The 14,506-nt window shown below is 54.8% G+C and overlaps 1 protein-coding gene across 1 annotated transcript; it reads right to left on the bottom strand.

Annotated features, from left to right (window-relative positions):
• Positions 1–8,124: 8,124 nt before the first annotated feature.
• Positions 8,125–8,946, bottom strand: OLIG3 (oligodendrocyte transcription factor 3). The gene has a single exon (XM_040599465.1). It carries the CDS (start codon positions 8,944–8,946, stop codon positions 8,125–8,127), a length of 822 nt encoding a protein of 273 aa, XP_040455399.1.
• Between the last annotated feature and the right edge of the window lie 5,560 nt (positions 8,947–14,506).

Here is a 14,506-nt window from a genome sequence, read left to right as displayed (position 1 = left end):
GCCCATCATAATTATTCACGCTTACGTGCTGTGGAGTGGTGTCCAAACTCAGTTCTCAGTGTGTTCAAGCAAACCATCATCACACCAATGATCACCACAGTTATGACTAATTTCTGTTGCTGTCACTTGCAGTTTTGGGGGGAAAGCCAAGTTTCGAAGCCTGGGATAGAAGCTTTTCCAGTAGATGCTTCAAGCTGCCTTTCCTCTAGTGCCTGAAAACTCACTTGCCATGCAAAAGATGTGCTGCGGCTGATTCCTCTGCAAAGTGTGAGGTAGGGGAGCACAAGGGACAAACTGCATTCTCAGCTGTCTACTTCCTGCATGACACTTGACAGACCTTTGTTTATCTACACAAATAAAGAATCTGGAAACAGAATGTTTTATGCGGTCACTTTATCGTTCTTCCTCTGACCCATGGATGAGGACTTGCAACTCCCTCAGGCCAAAGGTCAGATTTTGTAAAAACAAGTTTTTATTAGTTGTGAAACATTTCTTTGCTGTTTAAAAAATAAGGATGAAGCTTCATATTTTTCAGCAACCTAACAGTTTGCAACTGAAACAGCAAAGTAGAACTGGTGCATGAGTCAGAGCCACTAGGTAGAAACCAATGAAAAGTGAAATATATTTAGCAAAAAACAACAAACCCACAATAAAACCCCCAAACACCCCCCATAAAAATTAAGTTTGCAGAAAGGTGTTGTGAAAAACAGAATCTAGTTTTTATAGTACAAATATCAACTTCGCTTTAATGAATAATTTGCAGACTGTTTCCTCCAGTGGTGTGACTAATCCTCATCTCTATCCCTGCCATGGGACAGGGTTTCCTGGAAGTGACACATGCATCCAGAAACAAGAGCTCCTTCCCTACCCCATCCTGGAGTTGACTGGCCTGTGTTTAAAAATGCCTTTAAAAACATTGCATGTGACATTATAGAAATAAAAGGAAGCTCCTTTTGAAGAACTGCCTGTTCTTTATTATAACTGAGTGTCTGTGCAACAATTACGAAACCCTATGCACTAATATTTAAGCACTAATAAACCTCCCTCTCATCTAGTTGGTCTAGATGACAGCTGAGGGGCATATAATACTGCTGGCTGCTGCCACTGTTCCTACCTGCTGCAATCAGGAGCTTTTGTGGTTCAACTCTGCTGTACCATTATCTCTGCCTTAAAAATTGAGTCTTAGCTCCTTTTGCTAGCTTACAAGGCATCAGGACCAGGCCCTGTGCAAATCTCTTTTACTGTCAACACTCTACATTTTTTACAAGGAACCCATTAGTTTTTGATTTGCAGGTCTCCACAAATCATCTTCATCATAAATACTAAAATTACTGCATCGCTTGTAGTTTTTCTCTTGCCCATCTGGCAGGGCCTGATGCCATTCTGCCAGGTAACTTTCAAGATGTAACGTGTCAATAGTAACAACACTTTGGGGGGAAACAAACAAACATAAAAAGATTGAATTAAAATATTGATCTGTGGTCTTCTGTCAGGGCTATATAAAACCCCATCCTTAATCCACAATGGCTTCAGGAGACGTAGGGGAGCTGGATACAGATTTTGGTCACACAGTATCAACTGATGATACTAATTTTTAAGAAGTTTTTCCCTTCAGCCAGACTTTACCATTTTGCAGCTGCACTGTCCTTACATAGATGCTTACTTAAATGTAGTATCAAGCAAAATGGTTTTGGTTTAGCTTCAGGAGAAGGAAATGGAGGGCAGGAGAAAGAAGACTGGGTGGCATAAGCAGGGTGCAGGCACTTCCATTCACTCTTCTTGTGTCTGCATTTCAGTGTTTCCTACTAGGCAGTTGTTGGATGCACAAAAGGGAACACACCTATGGCTACAGCTCCATCAAGAACTGTATCACTTCCCTGATGTGGTGTAAGATTAGTAATTGCTCTTCGTTTTATTCATTTGATCCATGGTTCTAATCAACCCTACTATTTGAAAAATCAAAACCACAAAATGATCAACAGTTAAGGCTCAATTCAGCCACCTAAACATAGGTATTTACTGCCACCGAGATGTCCTGGGATATCTCATCTGACCTCTCCTGCTCGTCCAGAAGAATATGAGTGTTCAGCAGGTCCTGGGTCATTTTTTGGCAGTACAGTGTGTGTGTCTTAAAGCATTTCTAACAGCACTGAATGCAAAACAACAAACTCAAATCCTTGGATTTCACCGAAGTCCAGTGAAGGATGTCTGCTTATATTTTAGTATTTAGCTTGAACTTAGCTTCCAGTTTGCGTTTTCATTTCAGACCTGAGAATGGGCTTGTGTTGCCCCCAAAGTGCCCATTTTCACCAACAATATCACTGCATCTAGTGAAGGATTGTACTCCCCCTCCCAACCTGCCCCTTTGTTTTCCTCAGCAGCAGCACCGTGTCCTCTTGTGACAGCTCTTGCCAGCTCAAACCCATGCCTACCTGCTGCTGCAAAGAATGGGGCTGCAAAGAATAAGAAAAAAAAGCCCAACTTTTGGATAGGAGCAAGTTAGAAAATATAAAAGAAAGTTGGAGAAAGGCAGAGCAGGACACATGAGTTGTAAGAGGCATAAATCTGTGATAAATCCTTATGAGTTTCACCTGGAGAGTAGGGGCCCAATCAGGGCAGCCGGGCTGGGCAGCCCCAGGGGCCGGACACAGGGAAGGGGGTAGCAGCCTATTAAAAAAATTACTCTTTTTTTCCCCCATTTCTTTTTTTTTTTCCGTCTCTGTGGCTTCAAAGAAAAACTATTTGCTCATTTGGTAATAACTGATGGGAACTGTGAATTACTGAGCTAGCCCCCAGCCTAGGGTTTATCTCCTCACCAATAAATCTCTGAACTGAAGCAATGAAGCTAAGTACCGCTGCTATTTCTGTGTTTTATTTCCATATTAATCAAAACACAAGCCCACCCCCGCCTCCTCCCCAGCCCCGTGTAGCTGGAGAACAGGCACTCTGTGAGGGGACTGCGTGGGTTGGACTTGTCCAATCGGGGGGCCGGTGGGATGGGAAGCAGGGGGACAAAAGAAACTCCACAGCTAAGGAAGTTAAATCAAATGCCCGGGGCCTGGGGGATTTTGTCAAGTTTGGGGTGGACCCCTGGAAGTGGAGGAAGCAGGGTCCTCCCCCATGGGAACTGGGAAGCACTGGGAAGGGAGAGGACAGTTCTTCCTCCTGGGACTAAGAGCAGAACCCACCATCCCCATGGCCCAGCCCTGCCAGGACCTGGCAGGAAGCAAATGGGTGCACAACTGAAAACTAACAGGGTCTATCCACCTCGGATTTATAATAATATCTATATCTGTATTTTTATTTATTTTTATTTTTATGTAATTGTATTTTTAATGCGTGTGTGTGCACAAATGTTTTTTATATATGTGCATGCAGACAGTACTCACTTCTGTGGCAAAAAATAAACGAATTTCCTGAGAGTGCCAAAATCCTGTCTATCCCAGGAGAAGCAGTCCATGCCGAGCCAAGCCGTGCTGTGCCACCCCGGCCCCGCAGCCACGCCACGTCCTGCCCACCCTGTCGGGCACAGAGGATCCCAGAGGGCGAGCGTTGCCAGGCTCTGCCACCATCGGATCTTTCCCGCTTTCCTGTTTCTATCCTCCAACTCTTTTCTTTCCTGCCTCCTTTTCCTTTTTTTGAATATTTTTGTTTTTAATTTGCCGGGTGCGTTTGTAGAGGGAAACCTCCCAAACAAAACTCCATTCCTCCCCACCCTCTTTTCCCATGGGGGTAGCTTCTCCAGAAGTTGTTCCTTTTCTTTTTTCTTTTTTTTTTTTTTTTTTTTTTTTTGAGTGGGGGGAAGGGAAGGGAAGGGAAGGGAAGGGAAGGGAAGGGAAGGGAAGGGAAGGGAAGGGAAGGGAAGGGAAGGGAAGGGAAGGGAAGGGACGGGAAGGGAAGGGAAGGGAAGGGAAGGGAAGGGAAGGGAAGGGAAGGGAAGGGAAGGGAAGGGAAGGGAAGGGAAGGGAAGGGAAGGGAAGGGAAGGGAAGGGAAGGGAAGGGAAGGGAAGGGAAGGGAAGGGAAGGGAAGGGAAGGGAAGGGAAGGGAAGGGAAGGGAAGGGAAGGGAAGGGAAGGGAAGGGAAGGGAAGGGAAGGGAAGGGAAGTCCCTCCTGCCGCATCAGTTCAGGGGGCTGAGGCAAGGGTCAGGACACGGAGAGATGTGAATTTCCGTGATCAGACCGAAGTTTCCTCCCCGGCAGAGAGCAAGCGAGGAGACCTCTCCGAGCGGTCCTCCCCACGCACAACCTCGCATCTCCGAGTCGCCTGGGATTTTCCCACACTACCCATCAGAAAGGAGAAGGAAACAGCAGCTCTGTGGATGCGCTTTCCCTTTCCCCGTCTCTACGGGTCGGGATGCGAAGCCAGGGGGGCAGGACCCTGGCGTTTCACTCGCACCGCTCGTGGCAAGGTGCTGCCAGAGAGGATTCGTGGTGACGGGCCATTTACCGTCCCTTTCCTGGGGACCCAAACCCCTGTCTCAGCCCCATGCGGCTGACTCGGCCCCTTTTGCTGCGGAAAAGCACGAAGTGTCTTGTGCATCGTTCCCCAACCCTTGCTCCGCCGCTGGAAAAGTAGCCCGGGGCTCCCGAGGAAAGCGGGGCAGAGCCGGGGGCGACTGCGGGCGGCTGGTGAGGCTCAAATGCCCCCAAAGAGCCCTTTGGCTCGGGCAGCGCGCCCTCCGTCCCCAGGACCCAAGGCGCCGGGCGGCAGGGATGCTCTGAGGAGAGGCCGGGGATGCGGCGGGTCCCGGGCACCTGGACGCCGGCTGCAGACGGCTGCCCTGGGACGGAGGGGTGACTTTACCCTCCTCCCGGCTGTAATCCACAGCCCAGCCCCATCGCAGGCTCCGCAAGCTGTGGGCAGCCCCAGGCAGAAGCAGCCCCGTCCAGGGCTGCCCTTCTCGCTCCGGCCGGCGGGGAGGGTGCAGCACGGGCCGAGGAGTATGCGGGGCTGCGGGGATCGCCCGCAGCGATGCAGTCCCGCACGGAGGGGGTGCGCCGGGGACGGTCGGGTGGGCTGCGGAGGGGCCCGCAGCCCCGCGGCAGGACCTGCACCTCGTACCCCCCTCCCCAAGGCTCCCCCGCTCCACTGCCCCGACACGCCGCGATTCCCCCCGCTTGTCCCTGTCCTCTGCTCTCTTCCCCCCCCGCCCGCAGCGCCGCAGGCTGCCGCTGCAGGAGGGCTGGGGGTGAAAGCGCCGGCGGCTGGCGGAGCCGGGCAGGGGCTCCAGCCCAGCCCCCCTTCCCGGGACGGCCCGGCAGGGGCCAACGCCCTGTGCATAGCCCGGAGCCCAGCTCCGACGGCCGCGGGGGGGTCACTCCGCCGCGCCCCCAGGCCCCCTCCCTGAGCACAGACCCTCCTCACGGGGCCTAGGCTGCCCCCGGCACTCCAATGTCCCCCCCCGCCCCGCCTCCCCCCGCGGTCTTGTGCCCCTTTCCCGGGCAGCGCCTGGCTGTCCTGCGACCGGACCCCCCCCTGCTGCCCGCAGCCAGGGCCAGGGGTGGGGGACCGGGCACCGCTCTGACTTGGGCAGAGACGGAAACTTTCCTGGAAGGAGAGGAATCGTGCACAGCTGGAAACTGAAGGGAAGGGAAGGGAAGGGAAGGGAAGGGAAAGGAAGGGAAGGGAAGGGAAGGGAAGGGAAGGGAAGGGAAGGGAAGGGAAGGGAAGGGAAGGGAAGGGAAGGGAAGGGAAGGGAAGGGAAGGGAAGGGAAGGGAAGGGAAGGGAAGGGAAGGGAAGGGAAGGGAAGGGAAGGGAAGGGACGAGGAAGGAAGGAAGGAAGGAAGGAAGGAAGGAAGGAAGGAAGGAAGGAAGGAAGGAAGGAAGGAAGGAAGGAAGAAGGAAGGAAGGAAGGAAGGAAAATGCTGCATCTCTTCACCATCTTGCTGAAGTACTGGAGGGATTTACCTTCCAGTAAAAAAGCCTGGGAGTGGCACTTTTACAACATGATTTGTTACTTCAATATGTTTTCGGGGCAAATATATATTCTTTTCATTTTCAAATGTTTGGGTATTCGTGCTTGTGTCTTAACGAGGATTTGGTTGCTGCAGTATTGCACAGCCCGTTCACCAGCACGGATTACCCAGAGATGCCTTCCCAAAGTCGTTTCGCATTTCGATTTAAATGCCCCACACGCACACACCTTCCCCTGTCACCACTCAGCTCGCGACTCCGGGAAAGTCGCCTTCTCAGTGTTTCTTCAGGTCCCTCCCGGACAGCCCCTCCGCATACGGCGGAGGGCCGGGAGTGCCTGGCCGAGGGGTGCAGGACCCCGCTGTCATGTGCGGAGCTGGGGGTCGCTGGCAGCAGCCGGCTGCGCTCCCCCGAGTGTCCCGCTCCCCTGCCCGCACCCACACCGCCCGGCTCCCTGCGGAGCACCGCTCCCGGCGTGGCGGAGCTGCCTGTCCCGCTTGCCATGTCCCTCCCGGAGAAAGACTGACAGCTGGATGTCCAGAAAAAAAAAAGAAAGTTATTGCCCCTTTTTTGCCTACAACCGCACCAGCCCCCCTGCGCAGCTGTGCCCGCGACCCGTCCTCCCGCCGCCGGGCACCGGCTGTCGGACCATCCATGGGGTGATGAATTCCCGCCGCCTTCCAGCCCGGGGTGACACGGGGCAGCCCGCACACACCGGGGGACGTGTGGGCGACCGCTGTCGGGTTTGCTGCTGCTCCCGGGGCCGGCCAGCTCCCGAGCCACACACGGAGATTTGCCAGCCTCCTCCGGCTGGGTCAGAAAAGTCGTGGCAAAACCCAAAGCGATCAAATACGGCGCCTTTTCTCAGCTTCCAGTCCCAGACAAAGGCGAAGCAGGCAGCTTGTAATTAACTTTTTATTTTATTTGGAAATCTCATCCAGAAACACTGGTCAATAATAAATATATCGATAGTTATCAAGAATATATAAAAAATAAAGACACGGTCTTGTCTTTGAGGCCCTAACCAAAAACAAACAAACAAACAAACGAAATTAATAATAATAGCATTTCAAGCAAATGTCCAGGAAAACGTACCGAAAAGGAAATAAACAGCAACGAAGATTCCATTTAGTTATACAAGTCACTAATCTGGCACGAACTGACCCCGCATGCAAAACCAAACCAAACCAAAACCAAACCAAATCAAACCAAAAAAGCAGCAAACCAGAGCAAACCCAAAGCCAACAAGAGAAATAAGTGACGAGTACCCCAGCCAGCTGAACTAGCACACTTCACCGAGAGCAGGAGAGGGGAGATTTGGCAAAACAGACCCGCAGAAGGGTTGTGCTGTGTTTTGCACTAATCGCGGCGTGTCGTTCGTCCCCCCCCCCCCCCGTTATTTTTTCCTTTTTTTTTTTTTTTTTTTTTAAGTGGACACAGAGGGAAGAAGAAAAAGAACCTCAAAGAAAACCTCAAACAAAACCTCATCGCAACCAAATCGGGGGTGGGGGGGTGGGGGTGGGGGGATGGGGGGGGTGGGGTGGGAACGAATCACAAACAAACACAAAACTCAAACCCAAACCCCACATCCACAAAACTTTTCGCTCGAAGTCCCTGTTGCCAGGGAAGCCACGCGTGGCCGGTGCCCACGGGTGGCATCAGAGGCGGGCAGCATGCATGCACTCGCTGGGCTACCTCGGGCCGCCGCTGCGCTGCAGCGGCCAGGTTTGGAGCCGGGGGGGCCCGAGGTGTCGCCGTGCGAAAGGAAAGGAAGGAAAAGCCGGCAAAAAGAAGAAGCCCCAAACTGATACTTAGTCTCTTGGTAGCTGCAAACACTACAATGACAACCATGTCTTTTTTTTTCCCCCTTTTGCATCCATTTTAAAGAAGTATTTACATGTGATCACCATCAGCGGCATTAATATTATTATTATTATTTATTATTATTATCATTATTATTATTTTTACAACAGGGACTTTTTTTCCGGTTTAGTATAATAAGAAAACATCGCCCGAGGAACCGGCTAAAACATTACCTTTGCAAGGTCCTTACTACACTAATCCCGTGTTACAGGGGGAGTTGGCGGGGCGGGGGGCAGCGGGGGCAGGTCCGTCGGCGGCGCGGGGGGGGGCCCGGCCGCAGCCCCCTCCCCGCCCGTGGGAGCGCCGGCTCCGGCGCAGCCCGGGGGCCGGGGGGGCCCCGCCGAGTCACTTCAGGAGGTCCTTGGTCTCCCCCGAGATCCTGGCCATGTTGGAGGCGGTGAGGGCCGAGAGGTGGGGCGGGGGGGGCATCTGGCAGATGGTGCAGGGGCACGGCAAGCCCGCCCAGTGCTGGAAGCCGCTGCCGAGCTGCAGGGCAGGGGGGGTCGAGGGGGTCTTGAGCAGGGAGTGGGGGGGCCGGATGGTGCCGATGGCCGGCAGGGAGGCGGAGAGGGAGGATGAGGTGTTGGCGGAGGACAAGGCACTGCCGAGGATGGGGTGCACCTGGTGCACGGTGCCGGCGGCGTGGGGCGGGTGCCCCGCGGAGTGTCCCACCGTGCCGCAGTGAAAGGCCGAGTGGTGCCCCCCGTAGATTTCCCCCACCAGCCTCTTCATCTCCTCCAGGGAGCTGGTGAGCATCAGGATATAGTTTCTGGCTAGCAGGAGGGTGGCGATTTTGGAGAGTTTTCTCACAGAAGGTCCGTGGGCGTAGGGCATCACCTCCCGCAGCCCGTCCATGGCGAGGTTGAGGTCGTGCATCCTCTTACGCTCCCGGCCGTTGATCTTCAGCCGCAGCTGCTGCAGGTCCTGCTCCGAGAGCTGCTTCTTGATTTTGTACTTGCTGCCTTCCCCTCCGGCCTTGGAGCCGTTCCTGGAGAGGCCTTCCCCAGACATCTTCTGCACCAGGTCGTTCTGGGTGGAGGAGACGGAGTTGAGACGGCTGTCTTGGTGGTGGTGATGGTGGTGGTGGTGGTGGTGGTCTCTCAGGTACATCTCATCCATGTCTGGCGAGGAAGCTCTGCTGGAGACAGAGCTGGAGTCAGAATTCATTGTATTCGGGCTTCTGAGCAAGAAACTCTTCCCTGCTCTGGAGGTGGCGAACAAGACAACTCTCCTTCAAAAATCAACGAAAACGGAACGAAAAAGAAATAAACGGATGGCAGGGTCTGCCAGCGAAGGGCTGGAAATGCTGGAGGAAGAGGAAAAAAAGCCCCTCAGCCCCCTCTCTCACCAATCTCTCTTTCTCTCTCTGTCTCCCCCCTGTTACTCAGCCTGTTTACAGGATGGCTAGTTAGAGTATGCTTGGACTAACCTCAGTCTGAAAAAGAGGGGCTTTTATAGAGCTGCAGCAGAGAGCAGAGACAAAAGGAGCCTTCCTATGTATAATGGTCTAGTTAGGATGACGTGCCATTATTCAGGGCGGTGCGCTTTGACTGTCCCATTTAGCAAGGACCCCTATTCATATTCATTGTGGTGCCACCCGGGACACCTCAGCCACGGACCATCAGGAGTCAAGGAGACACAAAACCCCTCTGATTGACACCGCACACTCATCGCTCCGTGTGCACGCCATCTCCTCCCCCTGCCCCTCATTTCCAATATAAAACCGCATCCCGTCCACAGTAGGGAGGCAAGGGGCTGCGGGGGGCTGCGCGCCTGCCCGGGGCCGGCGGGGAAACCCCGGCCGCGGGCGGTAGCGGGCAGGAGCCGCTCGGGGAAGTCCCCCCGCTCCGGTGGGAGGGGGTGGGGGACTGTCGGTCGCCCCCGTCCTGCTGCGTGCGCGGCTCCGGCGCGGCTCCCCGCTTTGTTTGCCGTTCCCTCCCCCTCCCCTGGTCCCCCCCGGCCGGGGTTTGTGGAGTGGCACCGGCTGGCCCTCGCCTGGCCGGGCTGGCCGCAATTGGCTCGTACCTGGGTCGCTGCTTTGTTTAAATGACCGATTACTCGGGCAGCCGGGGGGCAGCCTCCGCGGGAAGATGCGCGCTGGGAAACCCGCCTCCCCCCGGGCCAGCGACTCCCTTTAAATAAACGGGGAAAGCCGGGGTGCGGCGGCGAGTCGGTGCGCTTGGCGACGGGAGGGGCGGCCGGCCGGGAGGGCCGGCTCGGGGGCGGGCGGCAGCCCCCGGGGCTCCGGCGGGAGGGCGGCGCGGCGGGGCGGCCGGAGCAGCCGGCGGCGGGACCGAGAGGCTGCGTTCCAGGCGGGCCGGGCCGGCCGCAGGCGGGGAGCCGGCCCCGGGGGGCAGCGCTGCAAAACAGCCCCAGGCGTTCGCGCCAGTAAGTAACCTGGCTCCGGGCACCGGCCGCAGCCTGGGCGGGACCTTCGCTGGTGGGGAAGGGGGGGGGGGGGTCGTGGGGCCGGGAAGGTTGGGGCTCTCCCGGGTAGGGCTGGCGGGGCACCTGGGGCAGGTGTCACTGACCCAGCCTCCGGCCGTGCCAAGCGCCCGCCGGGCGGTGGCTCTGCCTCTGCCCCGGGGTCGGGCTGAGCCGGCGTGGCCGTCTGCGGGGCTGCCGGGCGCGGGGGGAGGATGCCCCCGCAGGGACGGCGTCGAAAGCAGCCTGCCCGAACCGTGTGCGTGCCCGGCGAAGGCAGTGCGGTGCCCCACCGGATCTGCCCAGCCCCCGGTGGTGCCTGCGCGGTGAGTGCGGGGCTTCCAGCGGGACGGGGCGGGAGCCGTCCGCGGCGGGAGGGCCCTGGCGCTCCCGGAGCCGGCCCTGGAGCCCCGCTCTCCCGGGAGGAGCCGTCGGGTTGTTTCCACCCGCCAACAGGCGCGTAGGGCCCAGAGGAAACCTCCCTGGAAGGACCTCGTTCCTCCATAGTCTCCAGGTCCCGAGAAGAGCCGAGGAGCCAGGAAAAGAGGGACACTTTGATCGGGCAGAGTCTAACTGTGCTTAGTCTGCTGAGCAAAATTAAAGCCGCCTGATTTCAGCGCTGTCAGTAAATCCCGCAGTGAGAAGGAGAAAAGGAAAAGGGAAAGGAAAAGGGAAGGAAAAGGAAAGGAAAGGAAAAAGTGTTTAGGAGAATGTATCAGAAATAGCTGAACGCGACCTCGGCTTATCCCGCTTCCTCCGCGAAAGCTGTGATCGCCCCCAGGCTGCTCCCCCCGCTGAGGGCTCTGCCGGGCGAGCAGGCGGGGGACCTGGCCGGGCCCGGGGCCCCCAGTGCCGCCGGCCTCCGCACCCCGCGGGGGGGTGTCGAGCGGCCTCTCCTGCCCACAAGGCCGCTCTCCGGGGGGCTCCCGGGGGCTGCCCACTCCTCCTCCCTCAGCCCTTCCCTCCCTTGGAGCCGGGATGAAGCAAATGAGCAAAACTTGACACGGTGGCGGCGCAGGCGAACGCGCTGGATCGGGGGAAAACCCCGGCCCCGCGTCCGCCGCTCCAGAGAAGATGCGCAGCTCTGTTTGGGGAGTTCCAAGTCCGACGGGGACAGAAAAGAGGAAAGAGAAAAGATGCCGTCGGGGGAAGCAACAGGAGGCGTCCCGTCCTCCCCTCCGGCAGGGCGGGCTGCTCCGGCGAGCCCCGCTCCCCTCCCGGGCCTGAGGCCTCATCGAGATGGGGCTGGGGGGCGATACCGGCCTACCGAGCCGCCGGTGCACCGCGGGACAGAGAGGGGCGGACGCTGGGATAGGAAGGAAAGGTCGGGTCGTCACTCGGAGGGATATTACGAATATTTCTTCTCTCCCCCTTCCCGGTGTTGTCGCTGCTCCCCAACGGGCTCGGGCGGGCGGGCCAGACCCGCCTGCGCGGCCGCAGCATCCCCCTCCCGGGACGGGGCAGCGAGGCGAGGCTCTGCTCGGAGTCGCCGTAGGGCAAAGGAAGGATTTAGAAAGTAACTGAAGGTTGAATCCCGGGCACAGGGAGCCTCGCCAGAGAAATCGTTTCGGAAAAGGGCAGCACTGCTCCAGTACGATTGCTGGCTGTAATATTTTCCGGCGAGCCCACCCTCCCCCGCTGCTTTCCTTCGCCGCTGTTACTTTGCTCATGCTGGAGAGAGAGAGAGGGAGGGAAAGCGCGAGAGAGAAGGAAAGGAAAAAGAAAGAAAAAAAGGGAAAATAGTAAAAGAAAGAGAGAGGGGGAGGGAAGGAAGGAAGGAAGGAAGGAAGGAAGGAAGGAAGGAAAAGAAAGAAAGAGAAAGAAGAACAGAGAAAAACAGAGAAAGACAGAAAGAAAGACAGAAAGAAAGAAAGAAAGAAATGAAAGAAAGAGAAGAAACTGAGAAAGAAGGAGGAAAGGAAAGGTCTCAGCGCAGCAGAGCGGTGTGTGGGCAGTGCCGTCCGTGGGCGCAGCCGGGTGGGAGGACAGCCGCCCGGACACTCGCCGGCTGAGCCCGCGGGAGCGGCGAGGCCGGGCCGGGCCGTCGCGGCGGCGGGTGCGCTCGGCGGGGTATGGGCCGCGCTGCCCCGGGGCGGGCTGGCTGCGCTCGCCGCCGCCGCCTCTCCCCACCCGGGCAAGTGCCCGCCATCCCCCCGACTAAGGGCATTTCGGAGAGGACTGCAGAGAAGCTCCGGGCGTACCGCTGTCCCGGTTCAGTCAACAGCAAAACTCCCCCGCCGCCGGCGCAACGAAATTAATCCCCGGAAGTCAGAAAAGCGAATGTTTTCCAATCGGGGCGTCGGACAAGGGCGAAAATGGTAGCTGAGAGGTAGCTACATCAAATTCACATGCACACCCCCGCCTTTTAATTCCTGTTCTCGTAAAGGCAGAGAGATTTGTTGAGGGAGGGAAACGCACCCTCGCTGGAAAGCCACACTGCCGGGGAGCGCGCAGGGGATCAGGTGCGAGAGCATCCCGCATGGCCCCCGCATCGCGCGGGGCCACGGGAGCCGCGACCCCGCATACCCCAACGTGTCATAGCAGCGGCACGGTCGGCCGCTGCTGCCGGCCCCCGGGACAGGTGCGGTTTTTAGAGGCTTCTCGGAATGGAAATTGTGTGGTTTCAAAGATTGGTTTTTAATTAATGGATGTACTTTAAGGCAGTGCCCGATTTTGAATTCTCATAGAGTTTGGTACGGAAATTGGATGCACTTCTCTCTTGCGTAGCGTTACTGTGAAAAAATATTATATCTTGTGCTCCCCTGGACTTTACTGACCTGGCGGGCAACACAGAATCTGATTCATGACAGGAATATTGGTTAAATCAAAATTATATGCTTTTCTTTCGGGTTTATTAGAAGGCTATTAGCTTTTATGGCTTGTAGCTATTAGTTTTTGCTATTTCTGCTTGCTTTTAATTTAATCTAGATATTTGACAACGTGTTTTCAGCATAGAAATAGTTACAACTGTTACCGTTATAATAAGGTTGATGCTATTGAAGAAACACAGAATGCTGCGTTCAGGAAAGCGCTCAGCCAGCTGTCTGTGAGACGGGTGCTGCTACGAACGGGCTGTGCTATGCCGGGCTGGGTACTAAAGCTGAAACTGGTTGTTTCTAAACGGTGTTCATTTTGTTTTAGAGAGGACAGCCGAGATTCCCTAACCGTGTGCTGATTTTGCTCCAAATACATTACCGGCTTACATTTAGCTTGACAGTATAGTTCAGATTGATAGCATCTTGTCAGCTGACACTCGGACTTCCCCAAAATGAATAGGTTAAAAGACTATTTTAGTTCTTGTGTTTATCATAAATTTGGTTTCCAGAAGCAGGGCAATATGAGGCAGTAACGAGAAAGGGATGAGAAGGCTGACCTGGGTTGCTGCAGTCAAATTCTGCAATCAGGTAAGCCTGGAGATAATATTCCTCTGCTGGATACAGGAAATTCCTTTTCCATTCCTGTTTTCAAATTCGTTGGTAAGAAGGGATCAGAACAAATTTCCACTCCCCCCCCCCCCCCCCCCGTTTATTAAGTATGAAACTAGAGCCCTCACTCAGACCTTTAAAGTATCCTGCGCACTACAACAGGATCGGGCTCGTACCAGGCACTGCTTTTGAGGAGAATATATCCTTAAAGGAAACAACTGATGAGCATTCCAGTGCAGCTAATTAAGGATGGCATTTTATTTTCTGTATTTAAATACTGATTTGCTAAACTTCTGGAAAAAATATGGCATAAACCCTTGGTAATAAAATTTAAAATGTCGAAGACTAATTAATTAGATGTGCAAATTGCTAATTCTCTGATATATGACATTTCCTACTAAAATCCTGAAATTAGCTTCTGTAAACAATAAAAACTACTTAATCAACAGTTTGCATTTAATTCCTTTATTTTTTTCTGCAGTGAATGCACCTGAAACTTGTGTTTTATTTAGATAAAAGACTAGAAAATCAGTTTGAATGTTTCTAAAGCTACCAGATGTGTCATGGTGTTAGTCAACTGTGAAATATTTTTCTGTCTTTGGGATGTAAGAGAAAACCCCCTGTCAGTATTGTTGAATATGCATCCATTAAATAGTTTATTTTTAGATGCTTGGTAACACTTGCACTACCTCCAAAATACAGCCACGGAGCTGAAACTGATGGACATTTCCCATATGCAGAGCTCAGATGCTGCTGCACACTTCACACATGCAGGATGGGCTAAACCTGGCATTCCTGGCAAACAAACTTGTCACATACTTTGGAATCATGGCTGGTTTGTCACTGTGTTGAAGGACAGTAACACTGCTCAAAGCCCT

This window comes from Falco naumanni, chromosome 6 (assembly GCF_017639655.2).
Source record: "Falco naumanni isolate bFalNau1 chromosome 6, bFalNau1.pat, whole genome shotgun sequence".
Lineage (NCBI taxonomy): Eukaryota > Metazoa > Chordata > Aves > Falconiformes > Falconidae > Falco > Falco naumanni.
The sequence above is the reverse complement of the archived record's forward strand: the minus strand, read 5'-3'. Positions and strand labels throughout refer to the sequence as shown.